Below are 17,556 nucleotides of genomic sequence, written 5' to 3'. Positions count from 1 at the left end.
AAACAATATTACTGTGAACATTCTTAATGCTTGTCATGTGGTATGCATGAGCAAGAGTCTGTCCTAGATCTATATGCTAGTAAATTCTAATCATTTGTAACATTTTTGCAAATATCTAATAGTTTGTAGTGTACCCCAAAGCAGATGATTCAAGGGAGTGAGAAATGAAGACAAAAACTGCAGTCTCTCTATTACCTAATCTCAGAAAGGACATCGCATTAAGCAAGTCACTGTTCTATCCACATTTAAGTGGGGTAGGTGGAGATTAATCTCTACCTTCTGAGGGGAAGTGTATCAAGGAGTTTGTGGATGTTTCTTTAAAACCACCATTCTCCTTTCCTTAGTGCCCTATAAAGCCAGTTCTGTTAGATACAGTTTGTCTCTATACACAAGTCTGCTTCTGGCCTTTTTATTCTGTTGATTCAGTTGTGTGTGTCCTGTTTCTTTTTTCTAATTCAAAATATGGATATATGGGATATCCCAGGACTCATTTCCTGGCCTTGTGTTCTCACTGTATATTCATATATATTTATGCTGAAGTAGTATTCTTCTTTCTTAACTTTTTAACTCTTAACTAAAGATACCAAACTATGTATGGACATTATACCAGACTCTTCATATATACAACTAAATTCCTTTTCATATATCTTTCTTCGTGGAAAAAAAATTCCATGGATAGTTATGATCCTGATTATGGGTGGCCTGATTCAAGGCCCTGGATTAATCCATGGGAGGCATTATGTCAGTGTTCAACAGTATAGGACTTGCACTGAATTCCATCTATTTGCTAGATGTGTGTAACCTTGAGCAAAACAGTGCCTGCTCTCTTTGAGTTTACATTGTAGAGAAAAATGGACAAACAAATAATGAAGTGCTGTCAGGCACTGTTCATTACAATGGAGGAAAAATAGATCAGTACAAATAGAACTGATTGTGTGGAGTGGGACGGGCACTGTTTTTTTAACATAGTGTGGTTAGGAAAAGGCTTTTCTGATAAGGTCACATTGGAACAGGGAGCTGTGGAGTAGGAAGCTAACCATGTATTCCAAGCAGAGGAAATAGTCAGTACACAGGTTCTGAAGGAGTTTATTCCATGTCTTTAAAGAATAACAGGGAGAACATTTGTGTAAAGAGTTTTGGCAGGGGAAAAAGTAGCTACATGAGATCGGAAGTTTTAAAGGAGGAAAGGATCTTGTAGACCACTATATAAACGTTGTATTTGGAGAGAACTCAGAAGCCAGTAGAGAGTTTTGAGCAGATGATAAAGTTTTCTGCCTTACATTTTTAAAAGATGGCCCTGGCTGATGTGGAAAATAGATTGAAGAAGAGGCAGAGACTGAAGTAAGAGGATCAACTTAGAAGACTGTTAGCATTTAATTCAGGCAAGAAGTAATAGTGGCTTAGATGAGGATGTTGTGATGATGGTGGGAAAAGTTAACCAAGTTCTGAATATATTTCATAAATAGAGCCGTCACCATTTGCTGAAGGATTGAGCTTTTGGTTATTACACTATATCTTGGGTTTTTGTTTGTTTGTTTTGTAGAAAATTCATGAGATACAAAAAGAAAAAGAAATTATCTTTTGTCTTCTTTTCAGAGGTGACCACTTAAAATTTTGATGCATATTCTTTTTAGTTTTCGTTGTGTATGTGCACAGATAATAGACTCATGCACAATGCATTGTTTAAACAAACTTTATATGTAATGAACCTTTTTCTCTATCATTAGGTATTGCCCATCATTTTAATGACTGCATACTGTTCTCTTTCAGGAATGAATTACAGTTTATTTGACTCCCTGTCAATATTTAGGATGCTTTCAGGTTTTTCCCTGTTTGAATAGCATTTGAGAAAGCATTGGTACATTTCTTTAAGCATATGTATGATAAGGAAAACAAATCTCCAACTACTTTCTGAGACCTGGAAATAGCCACAAGTGAGGCCTTATAAGCTCATGAAATAACATTTCTGCTTATAGTTTCTTGACTTTATAGTTACCCTCGGGTTTCAATTTATCCCCTTTTGGTTTTGATACTAATACATAAGACTTCCTTTGGATTTCATACTAATATTTAATAGGTACACTGTAATAGGAGCAGATGTGTTGTTATATGGGCTGTTATACTAATTTCTATATTATACTCAGGAAAATAAAATCACATATGTTGAGAGGTTGCAGCTGCTGCTGCTGCTAAGTCGCCTCAGTCGTGTCCGACTCCGTGCGATGCTATAGACGGTAGCCCACTATGCTCCTCTGTCCCTGGGATTCTCCAGGCAAGAATACTGGAGTGGGTTGCCATTCCCTTCTCCAGTGCATGAAAGTGAAGTGAAGGAGCTCAGATGTGTCTGACTCTTTGTGACCTCGTGGACTGAACCCTACCAGGCCCCTCCATCCATGGGATTTTCCAGGCAAGAGTACTGGAGTGGGTTGCCATGTCCTTCTCAGCATGTGCTACTATATGCTAAATACTATATTGAGTCTTAAATTCAACCTTCACAATAACGCTCTGCAGTAAATACTATTACTATTGCCTTTTTCCTTTTTTTTTTTTTAACATTTTAGAAAACTGATGCTTGGTAGGGTGAACACAGTATAAAATCCTGGTTAAAAACAAACTCTGAAGCCAGACTGCCCAGGTTTGAATCTTGACTTAGCAGTTATTAGCTGTGTAACCTTGGGAAGTTACTAACTTCTTTGTGCTTCTTTTCTTTTTTAATGGACATTACTTTTCTTGTTAAGAGTACAAAATAATGACACAATTAAAGTGTTTCTCACATTATGACAATCTGGATTCTCATCTTCCCCTCACAGCATGGAATACAGTTTCCCTCCAATATCCTAAACTATTTCTAAGGACCTCACGCTCGCTTTGCCTTGCTTTGAATTCTTCCTTTCTGCTAGCATGGCTAACATGGCCAGCTTCTTTTCTCATTATTAAAATTTTTTTACCTAAGTCTGCAAATAACAAATGCTGGAGAGGGTGTAGAAAAAAAGGGAACCTTCTTACACTGTTAGTAGGAATATAAATTGGTACAGCCATTATGGAAAACAGTATGGAGGTTTCCCAATAAATAAAAACTAGAGTTGCTGTATGATCCAGCAGTCTCATTCCTAGGCATATATCTGGATAAAACTATAATTCAAAAAGATGCATGCCTCCTTTGTCAAAGATAAGGTGTCCATATGTGTGTGGATTTATCTCTGGGCTTTCTGTTTTGTTCCATTGATCTATATGTCTGTCTTTGTGCCAGTACCATACTGTCTTGATGACTGTGGCTTTGTAGTAGAGCCTGAAGTCAGGCAAGTTGATTCCTCCTGTTCCATTCTTCTTTCTCAAGATTGCTTTGGCTATTCGAGGTTTTTGTATTTCCATACAAATCTTGAAATTATTTGTTCTAGTTCTGTGAAAAATGTGGCTGGTAGCTTGACAGGGATTGCATTGAATTTGTAAATTGCTTTTGGTCAACCACTTGTAAAAGAATGAAACTAGATCACTTTCTAACACCGTACACAAAAATAAACTCAAAATGGATTAAAGATCTAAATGTAAGATCAGAAACTATAAAACTCCTAGAGGAGAATGTAGGCAAAACACTCTCAGACATAATTCACAGCAGGATCCTCTATGATCCACCTCCCAGAATTCTGGAAATAAAAGCAAAAATAAACAAATGGGATCTAATTAAAATTAAAAGCTTCTGCACAACAAAGGAAAATATAAGCAAGGTGAAAAGACAGCCTTCTGAATGGGAGAAAATAATAGCAAATGAAGCAACTGACAAACAACTAATCTCAAAAATATACAAGCAACTTATGCAGCTCAACTCCAGAAAAATAAACGACCCAATCAAAAAATGGGCCAAAGAACTAAATCGACATTTCTCCAAAGAAGACATACGGATGGCTAACAAACACATGAAAAGATGCTCAACATCACTCATTATTAGAGAAATGCAAATCAAAACCACAAGGAGGTACCACTTCACACCAGTCAGAATGGCTGCGATCCAAAAATCTGCAAGCAATAAATGCTGGAGAGGGTGTGGAGAAAAGAACCCTCCTACACTGTTGGTGGGAATGCAAACTAGTACAGCCACTATGGAGAACAGTGTGGAGATTCCTTAAAAATTGCAAATAGAACTACCTTATGACCCAGCAATCCCACTGCTGGGCATACACACCGAGGAAACCAGAATGGAAAGAGACACATGTACCCCAATGTTCATCGCAGCACTGTTTATAATAGCCAGGACATGGAAACAACCTAGATGTCCATCAGCAGATGAATGGATAAGAAAGCTGTGGTACATATACACAATGGAGTATTACTCAGCCGTTAAAAAGAATTCATTTGAATCAGTTCTGATGAGATGGATGAAACTGGAGCCAATTATACAGAGTGAAGTAAGCCAGAAAGAAAAACACCAATACAGTATACTAACACATATATATGGAATTTAGGAAGATGGCAATGACGACCCTGTATGCAAGACAGGGAAAAAGACACAGATGTGTATAATGGACTTTTGGACTCAGAGGGAGAGGGAGAGGGTGGGATGATTTGGGAGAATGGGAATTCTAACATGTATACTATCATGTAAGAATTGAATCGCCAGTCCATGTCTGACGTAGGGTGCAGCATGCTTGGGGCTGGTGCATGGGGATGACCCAGAGAGATGTTGTGGGGAGGGAGGTGGGAGGGGGGGTCATGTTTGGGAACGCATGTAAGAATTAAAGATTTTAAAATTAAAAAATAAATAAATTAAAAAAAAAAAAAAGATGCATGCACCCTTGTCTTCACAGCAGCACTATTCATAATAGCCAAGACATGGAAACAACCTAAATATCCATCAACAGATGAATGGATAAAGAAGACATGGTATAAACGTACAATGGAACACTACTCAGCCATAAAAAAGAATGAGATGCCATTAACAGTAACATGGATAGGTCTAAAGATTGTCATACTGAGTGAAGTAAGTCAGACAGAGAGAGACAAATATCATATGATAGAATTCGTATGTGGACTCTAAAATATGACGCAAATGAGCCTACCTGTGAAACAGAAACAGACTCAAAGAGAACAGACTTGTATTTGCTGAGGGAGGAAAGGGAGTCTGGAGTTGGTAGTTGCAAACTATTACACATAGAATGGGTGAACAAGGTTCTGTCATACAGCACAGGTGACTAAAAATCAGTATTCTGTGATAAACCATAATGGAAAATATGAGCAAAAATTATATATATAACTGAGTCACTTTGCTGTAAAGCAGAAATTAATTGTCAATCAACTATATCTCAAGTTAAAACAATTTTTTAAAATTCCTTATCTTACAAGTATGATCCCCAGTTTCCAGAATGTGATTAATAAGTATCATTTCTCATTCAAGGAACTAAGTTTCCCTGGAGATAATACACTGGATGAATCCACAATTAAGGCAGGACATGTACAAACTTATCCTGAAATATTGTGTCCAGAAAACAAGTAAACTATCAAAAACTGTAAGGGTCAAGGGGGAAAAAAAGGAAAGCCACTTGAGACTACCATTAGCTAAATACAGGACAGTTTGAGTATTAAAAAGGTAAAGGCAAACAGTTGGAAAACATAAAATATATTAAACCTAATTTACAATAATGCTAAAAATAATCCAGTTGTTACATCTGGAAGATACTAACAAACTAGTTTGCTCTTCTAAAAATTGGTAAAGAAAAATAAAGAAGCAAGCATTTATACTGTTTGCCTCCTATGAACCGTACCTCAGGTTAACCACAATGATTATGTGACAGAGTTCTACACAGAATTCCAGGTAACAAACAAACAGATGACAGAATGCTGCATTTCCCAACCTCTAATAAAATAATGGAACCAAGTCATGACCATCAGTAGCTGCTGAAACCACTAGAGGAAAGTCTAATGGAGAAATTAAAGGGTAGATCAGGCTGACAATACCTGAACCCACTAATTCATCTTAATATCATAACAAGAGAGCCAACTAAAAATTGGCTTTCTCACAAATAAACAAGACAAAACAAGTGACGAAAAGAAAACACAAACCAGAGTTTAATCTAGCCTCTTTAGAAAATACAGACAGAGGAATTATGCCACACAACACCATATGGAAATCTCTGTAAGACAAATGGCCTAGTTTCTTCAATAATAAATGAGAAAGAAGTGTGGGGCTATGGAGAGAAACCCATGACTTAACAAACTTTATATTAAACAAATGTAATGTGCAGACTCTGAAAAAAATACTTAAGATTAAAAACTATGAATCAGCTTGGGAAATTTGAACTCATGACTTGCTATTAAGAAAGCATTGGGACTTCCACCTGGTGATCCAGTGGTTAAGAATCTGCCTTGCAATGTAGGGGCAAGGGTTCAAGCCCTGTCAGGGAACTAGGATCCCACACGTCACAGGGCAACTAAGCCAGCAGGCCACAACTACTGAAGCCCACATGCCACAAGAGAATCCGTTCACTGCAATGAAAGACTCCACGTGATGTGACTAAGAGCTGATGGAGCCAAATAACAAGTGAAAAAAAGAAAGGAAGGAAGTATTAGTTGTCATGGAGTGATAATGGTATCATGGTTTTGGGGTGGGATGAAGGGTCTTTTGTTTCAGAGACAAACCAAAGCAGTCATAGAAGAAATTATATAATAGAAGCAGTGTACATAGAAAGGTAACAGACACAATAAGGTCTGCCTGTGTTCATAATTTAAGTTGGTGACTAGTGCATGAAGCTGGGAGGTCAGAGGTTGCAGATACATTTTAAAATATTTTTCACCATCTTCATTTGTAAATAAGAATTTGAAGAATGTTAGTGAGCCAATTTTTAATAGTCATTAATAGTCACTGTATTTAAGATTTTAATGACCTATGTTTGGGTAGAGTAATACTTCTTTCTTTTCTTTCTTTGGTCTTTGTATAGATTGCTTCTATCTTTGCTTTTGCTACCTGTGGAGGTTTTAAGGGCAAAACAGAAATTCTAGTGTCTTGTGTTAAAGAACCTGAGAATAAAACGATTACAGCTGCTTTTGGTTATCCATTCAGGTAAGTTTGCTTTTGTGGTTTAACAACTCTTTTCACTCATTAAGATTTCCCAACAACTTATCGATCTTGGGAGTTAGACATTTTTAATTTCATGCTCGTTTGTAAGTAGTGATCATTGCTACTGAAAGTATGGTGTGTGGACCAGTGCCTGTCTGCAGACTGTTTTCCTGAACTGTGATGAAATAAATACAGAAAATGACAGTAAGCATTCAGAAACTTTCAAATGACATTGCCTTGACACTTTTATTCTGTCATCCCACAGTGGATTGGAAATTTCAAAACAAGACTGCTCTGTCACCTTAGTTTGAGAAGCCATGTTGTAGAAGCAAACACAGCTTATGAAAAATCCAACCTTTTCATGTATTTGAAGTTACTAATGTGTAATGTATAGCTTTAAGACTGTATTTATATAAAGTGAAGAGTTCCTATGTTTCTTTCAGCAGCATAAAACTTTATTTTCTGAATATTTATGGCTATTTTGTTCTGTTTGAACCTCAGGATTCATTAAATGTTTACTCCATCTGTCCTATGTTTAAGTGAGGGTATGAATCTTTCTCCACTTACTGACTACTTACTTAATTCTCTAGACTCAGTTTTTCTGTTCAGTGAATTTAAACCATTTAAGGTTTCTTTGATGATTAAATAAAATCTTACATTAAATAAAATAAAATTGATGATTAAATAAAATCTTTACATTAAAGATATGTCAGATAGCAAGTGCTTGGTTATCAGTCTTTGCCTCTCCATCTCTTAGTCCTTCTCTTATAAAGTTCCTGTATAAGGAACTGTTATAGTAGCATCTTTAGTGAAAAGTGCTTTTGTGATTTATCAATAGGGAAAATTAAAGACTTTGTGGAGTTAGCTAATTAATGAGAGTTAAAATGTGAATCATTATAATTGGTTCTCCTGGTGCTAGTCACACAGACTCTGCCTCCTAGAATGGAATACAGTTTCTCAAATTGTAAACCATTTTGTAACAGTGCTCTTAATCTGCTAAGTTTTTGTTACAGGAAGATAGTATCTGGGTGTGAAAGTGTTTAATTCAGTCTGTATTCAATGTATCATAAACCAAGTATTGGGGTAATAAAAGATTTATGTACTTTTCTTATGAAAATTTTAATTAAATATTTGAATTTTTCACTTTTTTTAAAAGAAAAGTGTTTTAATATATTTGGGGAGTATATTTTACTTAAATATTCTGCCTATGTGTTTCTGTTAGAAGAGTCCAAGTAATTCATAAATTGGTTTGTCCCTTCTTTTTAATAGGTTAAATGAAGCATCATTTCAGACACCTCAAGATGTAACTGTCTGTGGTGTAGATTGGAAAAAGTATGTCCTTATTGGAGATTACTCCTCTTCTGCGCAGTTCTATGTGACTTTTGCAGTCTTTGTCTTCCTGTACTGCATTGCCGCCCTTCTGCTGTATGTTGGTTACACGAACCTGTATCGTGATAGTCGAAAGCTTACCATGACTGTAAGTAATCCCTTTCTTTTTATACAAAAATAAGTTATGTAGGTATATATTATATTTGAATTTAAATACGGATTTTCTTACACTGGGAAAAAAAACTCTTGGCATAAACCAGTTTCAACATGCTTGACTTCTGCCACGAGTTTATGCTTGCTCTTGTCATGTTTAACCCAATTCTTGTGGCCTGTTTGCAACACTTCCTCTGTACTCCTTATACAGAGAGAGGTTTGTTTGTTTGTATCTAACTCTTTTTTAACCTGGAAAGAACTCGAATATATGACAAAGCATATTAGGTTGCAAATAGCAGGGAAATTAAGTAGAAATTAATGTGTTTGATTTGAAGAATTGCTAACAATGCTAGTAGTCTCATAACTGTTTTCCTGTTTATCTTTTTTCTCTTTTCTCAGAGATACACCCTTTATGCCTGACACCTGGTCTATATTCTTAAATTCTTTAATTTAAAATCTGACCAAGGTAATTCTATAAAAATTATAGAATTTGGCATTAGTGGCATTCGTGAGCTAATTCTGAATCTTTAAGATGGCAACAAAGGATTTGAATTTGAAGTCCTAATACCTTCTTTGGCCTCAGGGTCTACTGAGCTAGAAATAAAAATAATCTCTGAGATTTAGTTAGTAGAATTCCCTTAGATTATTGGTGGCAAACCCAGAGATAAACTGTAGTTTTAAAGTGGACCTCCACTACTGAAGAATAACTATGAAGTCAGTATTGGAATTACTGATTTGAAGGGACAACAGAGATGTTTTCGTGATACTGGTCATTTGTATCCTAAGAAAACAGTAACTACTCATATCTGCTTATTATTTGTGAAGTTACTTTAAAGGATAGGCCAAACTATTAAATAACAGGTTTTATTTATTTACTTATTTATTTTTAATTTTTGCTGCCTGGATCATAAGAATGCACATGGTAAGTAAGTAATAAAACAGTATTTTATCCATCATATTTGTTGCATGTCATGTATCTGAGAAGAAATTCTCAAACCTGATGTTTTCATAAAACATTTCTTGGTTGTTAAGTGACTTTCAAAAGATAGACATCAGCCATTTTAATTTGCAATACTTAACAGAAATTTCATGTTAGTAACCTGTAACTTCTGTGGACTTTTCAAGCCTTATTTATATTTTGTTAAAGTTCTTTATAAATTCTGAATGAAGATGTTTCTTGCCGTCTTGTCATTATCCCAACAAATTTTAAGTTAAATCTTATAAAAGCAATGAACCTTTTATTTCTCTAATTTTGTTCATTAAGCCTTAAAAATATGACAGTTTTTAAAGTGGCATTCAAATCTACTTTCAAGGAGGCTTTTTCTGCCTAATAAAACTATAAAACTGATCTAGTTGTAGCATTCAGAAAAGTCAAAAATAATTTTCCACCTCAGAGTGATCATATAGAGAAATAATAATGGTCCTAGAGAGACATAATCTAGAATTAGTTCCGTAAGTGGTTTTTTGTTGATACAATGTATGATGGATACTTCTTATTTGTAAAAGTCCAGCCTCTAAATTAAATTTTGGATTTTACTTTAACCATATAAATGTAAAAAAAAATTTTTGTGATACCTAAATTTTTAACTATAGCCAAATTTGACATGAATTTTTTTTTAAGTACCGTTCGTTAATGATAGTATGCTCTTTCATCACTGTTTTCAATTCTCTACTGAGCTATCTCTAGGAGAATTTCAGTTGTGACATTTTAAAATCAACTTTAGTTTTTAAGTAAATTCAACACATTTTTGTGTTAAATAGCCAGAGGTTAAGGATTCTAGGCTGTGTGGAGGATCAGAAATACCATAAAACGAAACCAAACAAAGATAGGGTATCCCAAATCCTAAAGCTCTGTTATGAGTTACATCCTTCTTACTGGTAGCACTAGGGCTGCCACAGGCGTGTTGTGCATTGCCTAATTCCAGGTGGCATCATTCATGTAGAACTAGCTAGAGTCCTGAGTCACATGGACTGTCTTCCGAGGCCCGCATTTCTCCCACTTCACCTCATACTAAGATTACTTCATGCATCATTGTCAGAAAAGGACCTGCTTTTGGAATATAAAAATGTCATTCATAAGCCATTAATAGCTTGGACATAAAGAGCATAATCAGGAAAAAACATTATGCTTTTTTGATTAGGAATTTGGAAGGAAGAAACCTTAAAATGAAGATTTGACATCTGTTGGTCAAAGTGATGAACTTTAGCCCAGAGAGAATTTAACATGTGATAATCTCATACTAATCATCAGCTCTTTCTAGCAAGTGCTTAGAAAACATTTGCCACAGCACGATATACAGCTGAGAACAGCAGCGAAAAGGGGTGTACTCCCACAGTGCAAAATACTTAATGTTTCTATTCTTTTCTCTTTGATACACATTTTTTTAAAGAGGACCAGTAGCAGTGGAGAGCTTAAATGCAAATACTGTGACACCATGCTTGTAAAATTAGTCATTGTTTCAGTTCACTAATGCAAGGCGTTGATTCAGTGCCAGCTTGACCAGGTAGACAAGCTATATATAGCAGTTTCTGTATCTCATATGTGATCACTGGTATTTATCTGACATAAATGACTAAAAGCTCATTGGCAAAAATAATTTAAAACTAACCAGATTTATTAAAAAAAAAAAAAATTATGTGATAAGCTCCAAAACCCATTTCTGAGCTTGGAGAGATTTTTGCTGCGGATGGTGAGAACTCAGTCTTGAGCATACCTGAATGTTCAGAATACACCTTTCAGTTCAGTTCAGTTCAGTCGCTCAGTCATGTCCGACTTTTTGTGACCCCATGAACTGCAGCACGCCAGGCCTCCTTGTCCATCACCAACTCCTGCAACTCCTGGAGTTCACTCAGACTCACGTCCATCAAGTCGGTGATGCCATCCAGCCATCTCATCCTCTGTCCGTCCCCTTCTTCTCCTGCCCCCAATCCCTCCCAGCATCAGAGTCTTCTCCAATGAGTCAGCTCTTTGCATGAGGTGGCCAAAGGACTGGAGCTTCAGCTTTAGCATCAGTCCTTCCAAAAAACACCCAGGACTGATCTCCTTTAGGATGGACTGGTTGGATCTCCTTGCAGTCCAAGGGACTCTCAAGAGTCTTCTCCAACACCACAGCATCGAAAGCATCAATTCTTCAGTGCTCAGCTTTCTTCACAGTCCAACTCTCACATCCATAAATGACCACTGGAAAAACCATAGCCTTGATTAGACAGACCTTTGTTGGCAAAGTAATGTCTCTGCTTTTGAATATGCTGTCTAGGTTGGTCATAACTTTCCTTCCAAGGAGTAAGCGTCTTTTAATTTCATGGCTGCAATCACTGTATACTGTAGTGATTTTGGAGCCCCCAAAATAAATTCTGACACTGTTTCCCCATCTATTTCCCATGAAATGACAAATTTTACATTGTTCCCACTTTGGTTGTTAATTCAAAGGAAGACCTAAGGATATGGAAACTTATACTTTATACTATCCAAATACATACTTTAAAAAAGTGTTACTTAGATTTTTATAGCCGGTACTATAGTCAACAGAGTTCTAGTTCCCCAGCAGATTAGATTAGGGAGAGTACATTTTTTTCTTATTAGTTCAATAAGAAATTATCTAAAATATTAAAAATTCACTCCTATTCTTGAACTGTAATAAGTAGCAAACACTTTAGTAGAAAACTGGTAGTGACAGGGTGTTTTGAGAGAGATTTTATTGTTGTTCTTAATATAATGAGCATTCTTAAAATTTTGTAGTCATGTATTTAAAAACAGACAAGTCATCCTGGATATGTGCTTTTCACCATCTCACTATTCATATCATAGAGCATTAGATTTAACTAAAGTTAGAGGTTTGCCAGAACAGTATGAGAAAGCAGGGGAGGATAAGGGAATTGAGAGTATATGTAAGAGATTATAATGAAGAAGCTTAGAATCTAAATTGAAGGAAATGGAGATCAGATTGTAGATCTCAGTGGGGTCAAAGGACTTTTAAGGTTGGGATGCCAAAGAGAATGAGCTAGAAAGAGAGGTGATATTTGAGAGGGGTGATTAAAACAGAGATTATGGAGGTATACAGTTATTGGTGATAACAGAGTCTGATATATGATCCCAAGAGGGAGAGGGTTAGTTAGATAAGGTTGTGATGAGAGCTTTATAAAACTTTTATTTCTCCGTGTAAAAATCTTAAACCCTTCAGAAGATGACTGGTGTAGCTCAGGCACTGGTCTGGCAATAGTAAACAGCAGTGTTTGCTATGTTGATTGTGGCCTTTTTTTTATAAAGTATGTCATTTCTCAGGACTGAGAGTTCAACATCATTTCCTTGGTGGTGGATTTGAAATTTTATATCTTTTTAAGTATTCATTATTAATTCATACTTATTTTTGCTTTAGGACTTTGTAATTACTATTGTTGTGACTTTTTTGTGGTTGGTGAGCACTTCAGCCTGGGCTAAAGCTCTTACAGATATTAAATCAGCTACCGGTTCCAGTATTGTCCAGGAACTTAAGCCTTGTAGTATTCAAGGAGTGATGTGCCAGTTTGTCTCTGTGACTAGTATGGGATCCCTAAACGTGTCTGTGGTGAGTATGCAGTGTTTATAAAATATTTTATTTCACTTATAAAAACCTTACAGTGATTTAAGAAAACAATAGTTTTAATATTGATATTAAATATTAAATATTTAATATTGATTTTATCTTTACCAAGCTTATCAGAATCCTAGTTATCATATAGTCTTTATAACAGCAAAAAAAAGTTTGTGAAGAAAGTTATTACTTGTAAACAAGGTTAGACAAGATCATGGTTACATCTTTATTAAGATTAACTAGGTAAAAAAAAATTTCTTTTAATTAAATTAAAAAAAAAAAAAAAAAAGATTAACTAGGTAAGACTTTGACCCTAAAGGCACTGCTGCTGCTGCTAAGTCGCTTCAGTTGTGTCTGACTCTGTGAGACCCCATAGATGGCAGCCCACCAGGCTCTACCTTCCCTGGGATTCTCCAAGCAAGAACACTGGAGTGGGTTGCCATTTCCACCTCCCAATGCATGAAAGTGAAAAGTGTAAGTGAAGTCACTCAGTCGTGTCCGACTCTTAGCGACCCCATGGACTGCAGCCTACCAGGCTCCTCCGCCCATGGGATTTTCCAGGCAAGAGTACTGGAGTGGGGTGCCATTGCCTTCTCTGCTAAAGGCACTAATATAACATTTATTAAGACTGTATGCTAAGGTCATTACACATATGTCAGTTCTGAGAGGAATGTGGGAAGTAGTGTTATTATCTTCATTTACAACTGGGAAAGAATATAGTTTATATGTTAAATCACTCAAAGTGACAGGGCTGTTAAATTGGCAAAGCCAAGGTTTGAACCAGATCTGACTTCTGTTGTTGCTGTTTAGTCCCTAAGTCATGACCAACTCTTTGTGACCCCATGAACTGTTCTCTGTCCATGGACATTAGCCCTTTCTCTGCTTTGCTCTGGGTCTCTGAAAATAGTACTTTCATAGTTCCTTCAGTTCAGTCACTCGGTCATGTCCAACTCTTTGCGACCCCATGAATTGCAGCACACCAGGCCTCCCTGTCCATCACCAACTCCCAGAGTTTACTCAAACTCATGTCCATCGAGTCGGTGATGCCATCCAGCCATCTCATCCTCTGTCCGTCCCCTTCTCTTCCTGCCCCCAATCCCTCCCAGCATCAGAGTCTTTTCCAGTGAGTCAACTCTTTGCATGAGGTGGCCAGAGTATTGGAGTTTCAGCTTTAGCATCAGTCCTTCCAGTGAATACCCAGGACTGATCTCCTTTAGAATGGACTGGCTGGATCTTCTTGCAGTCCAAGGGACTCTCAAGAGTCTTCTCCAACAACACAGTTCAAAAGCATCAATTCTTCTGCTCTCAGATTTCTTCACAGTCCAACTCTCACATCCATACATGGTCATAGTTCTTTAAATAATCCTAAAATTTTAGCCTCTAAGTTTAAATATTATTTTGTCTGGTATTTTATCTGAATACAGATATATTATTTAATGAGGGTATTATTTTTAAGGAGGTTTCATGTCTTTTCAAGAAAGTATTTTTCAAATGGATAAAGTTGGTCTTGCCTTATAAAGCAATTTGGCCAAATTTTTGTTTTAAAAGTCTTTTTTTTTGCATATATATTGACGATGAGCTGAGATAATTTCAGAAGTGTTTTTATACCCAAATAATACAAAAAGATAGAAGAAAGCAGTTGGGGCTTCCCTGCTAGCTCATTGGTAAAGAGCCCACCTGCTGGTGCAGGAGACACAGGTTCTATCCCTGGGTTGGGAAGATCCCCTGGGAGGAGGAAATGGCAACCCACTCCAGTATTCTTGCCTGGGAAATTCCATGGACAGAGGAGCATGGCGGGCTACAATCCATGGGGTGGCGAAACTTGGCTTAACGACTAAACAGCAACAGTACAAATATGATAGTACCCAAGCTTTTTACCCTGCTCTTACCTCATAGGTCACTACTTGTCTTGTTTTTGTTTCTTTTTTTTTTTTTTAATTTAAATACTGTGAAAATAGGATATCTGCAGTTCCTTCATCTCTGAGACTTTCAATTTTCAGATTTGTACCTGGGAAGGTTGATTTCTTTTAGGTTGATTAATACAGGATGTGACGTAACGTTTTCTTCTAAGACTCCTTTTCTCTTGTGGCTGCAGCTGTGGAAGTAAAGGTGAATGCAGCAGGGGGATGAAGTAGGGAAGTAGGAAAAGGTGCACAAAGGATGTTTATAACCATTCAGATGGGAGAAAAATAAAACCCCTCTTAGTGAAGGAACCATGGATTCCTGTTGTTCTCTTCACCTAGAACCACTAAGGTCTAAATATAAAGTAATAAAAAGAAGATCTTACTTTTCTCAAACAAATTTAATTCCTTTTTTTAATTGGTAATAGTGCACATGTAAAAATAAGATATCTTTTAGTCATGATTTGATATGTTACAGATTTAGAGATTTCACTGGGAATAAGTCATTATATATCTAAATCGGGCATTGAAATACAGAGTCTTCCATTTTTATTCCACTTGATGTATCGTTCAGACTTCAAATGAAATGATAGTATATGGCCAGGAAATATTAACTATTAATAGGAAAACTAGGATAGGTATGAAATTTTAATAGTATACTAGATTTTCATGCTTGTTTTTCTCTTTCTTAGATCTTTGGCTTTCTGAACATGATACTTTGGGGAGGAAATGCATGGTTTGTGTACAAGGAGACCAGCTTTCACAGTCCATCAAATACTTCTACTTCTCAAGGAGGTATTCCTCCTCCAACTGGAATATAATTGAAGGGAGAAGTACACTGTATGAATTAAATGTCTGTACTATGACCTGTTGCCAACACCTTGAGAAGCATTTTTTGTTTCTAATAAAAGTAATGGCTTTTTCAGTAAATTGATGGGTTTAAAATTTTGCTGCTTTTTTACATAAAGCTTGTGCCTTTCCTAGAAATTTAAGATGTAAATGTATTCTCACATGTGAATTTGAAAATTCAGGGGCCTATTATGAGATGTGATACACATTTTTAATGAACGGTAATTTTCTTCACTAAGTTGTTTTCCTTCCAGAGTGTTTACACCTTAAGCCTTAACGTATATCTTCACTCAGAAAAGAGTTTTATTGTCATATCATAATAGGAAGAAAATCTCTTTTGGAATATACACTACTGTAAGTTTGTACAGATAATATTCCTAAGACCTATCTTTGTTTAAGAAAGTCTTGATTACATAAATCATATTTAGAAAGAAACAAGTTTATATCTGAACATTGTTTATATGTTATGAAAAATGCTTAATTACAAAGGCTGATGTATTTTTTATTTCTGTTTTTCTAAATGATCTACAGTACTTGGTAGATGTACTAAAATTGTTTAGGGAGTGGGGCTTAGAGATTTCTAATAGATGTATAGTTAATTTGGTAATTCTCTTGCATGAGGTGTAAGCTTCCATATGCTGGTTATTTAGTAGATCTGCTACATAAGTAAAACATGGTTCACCTAGATATATTGACATGTACGGGCATTACTCCTAGTGATATTTGTTGGCTGTCTTTTGTTGCTTATGCTCCTTCAGTGCAGGCTGAGACCTAGTCTCCTGCAAGTAGAGTAAAATAATCTACCTTTTTTTTGCAGACCCTATTCATAGGATTTAAAAAAATTAAGATTGCCTTTTACTTTTGAAACATTTATATTCAATGAAGTTGCTGTCTTGAGTTTAGTATTGGTATTGTGAAAATGAATGCAATTTGGATTTCACATTTCTTAATGTTTGTTCTTATTTCACAAATGGATAATTAAGGAATTATGCATCATAAAGAAGGAACCTAAGTGAGCTATATTATGGGTGTACTGTCTTTGCTCACACATTTGGGTGGCTTCTGGAATATAGGGCTTATTCACGTTTTGCTTCCTAATCTTTCTGTTGTACAGGGCCAGATCTCCTCTTAGCCACATGATTGTTTTTATGTGAAGCACATCTTACTATCGCCTTATTTTGGTTGCTTTTGTTCACAAGAATTGTTAATATGAGAATGTGTATCCACCTTAATAAAGAAATTAAAATAAAGAGTGCACTGATTGTTATGTTATAAAGAAACTTTCATCTTAAAGGCATGAGCAGTATAAAATAGAATTGATTTACAAAGCAAGAAATAGAATATTACAGTAGTTTTTTTGTTTGTTTGTTTAATGTTTGGCAAGGAATAAAAAATGCTTTGGAGACCCTGGTTCTATTTTTCTTTCAGTCTCATTTTTTAAATGCTCATCTGTAACTTTGAGGTTGAGTGTTTCTGATAAACCTTTTCTAATTGACTGTCCAGTTGGCAGCCAAGACTCTTAATTAAAAGTGCATGCCCTGGAGACAGACTGCCTGGGTTTGAACCTTGGCTTCACCGCCTACTAGCTCGTTGTTGGCTCGGTCTTGTCTGATCTTTGCGGCCCCATGGACTGCAGCCCGCCAGGCACCTCTGTCAGTGGGATTATCCCAGCAAGAATACTGGAGTAGGTTGCCATTTCCTACTC

General features: G+C 36.1%; 1 protein-coding gene across 2 annotated transcripts in view; it reads left to right on the top strand.

The window, feature by feature from the left end:
- Nucleotides 1-17,261, top strand: part of SYPL1 (synaptophysin like 1) — a 31,871-nt gene extending 14,610 nt beyond the window's left edge. The window contains exons 2-5 of one of the 2 annotated variants that reach the window (XM_027968587.2): nt 6,930-7,051; nt 8,318-8,525; nt 12,907-13,095; nt 15,695-17,261. In XM_027968587.2, the coding sequence (XP_027824388.1) occupies nt 6,930-7,051; nt 8,318-8,525; nt 12,907-13,095; nt 15,695-15,823 (648 nt within the window). In that variant the 3' untranslated portion in view covers nt 15,824-17,261. The remainder of the gene's footprint in view (nt 1-6,929; nt 7,052-8,317; nt 8,526-12,906; nt 13,096-15,694) is intronic. The other variant, XM_042248518.1, reaches the window with a different exon arrangement.
- Nucleotides 17,262-17,556: the final 295 nt, after the last annotated feature.

Source organism: Ovis aries, chromosome 4, assembly GCF_016772045.2.
Source record: "Ovis aries strain OAR_USU_Benz2616 breed Rambouillet chromosome 4, ARS-UI_Ramb_v3.0, whole genome shotgun sequence".
NCBI lineage: Eukaryota > Metazoa > Chordata > Mammalia > Artiodactyla > Bovidae > Ovis > Ovis aries.
This window is presented reverse-complemented; position numbering and strand designations above follow the sequence as displayed.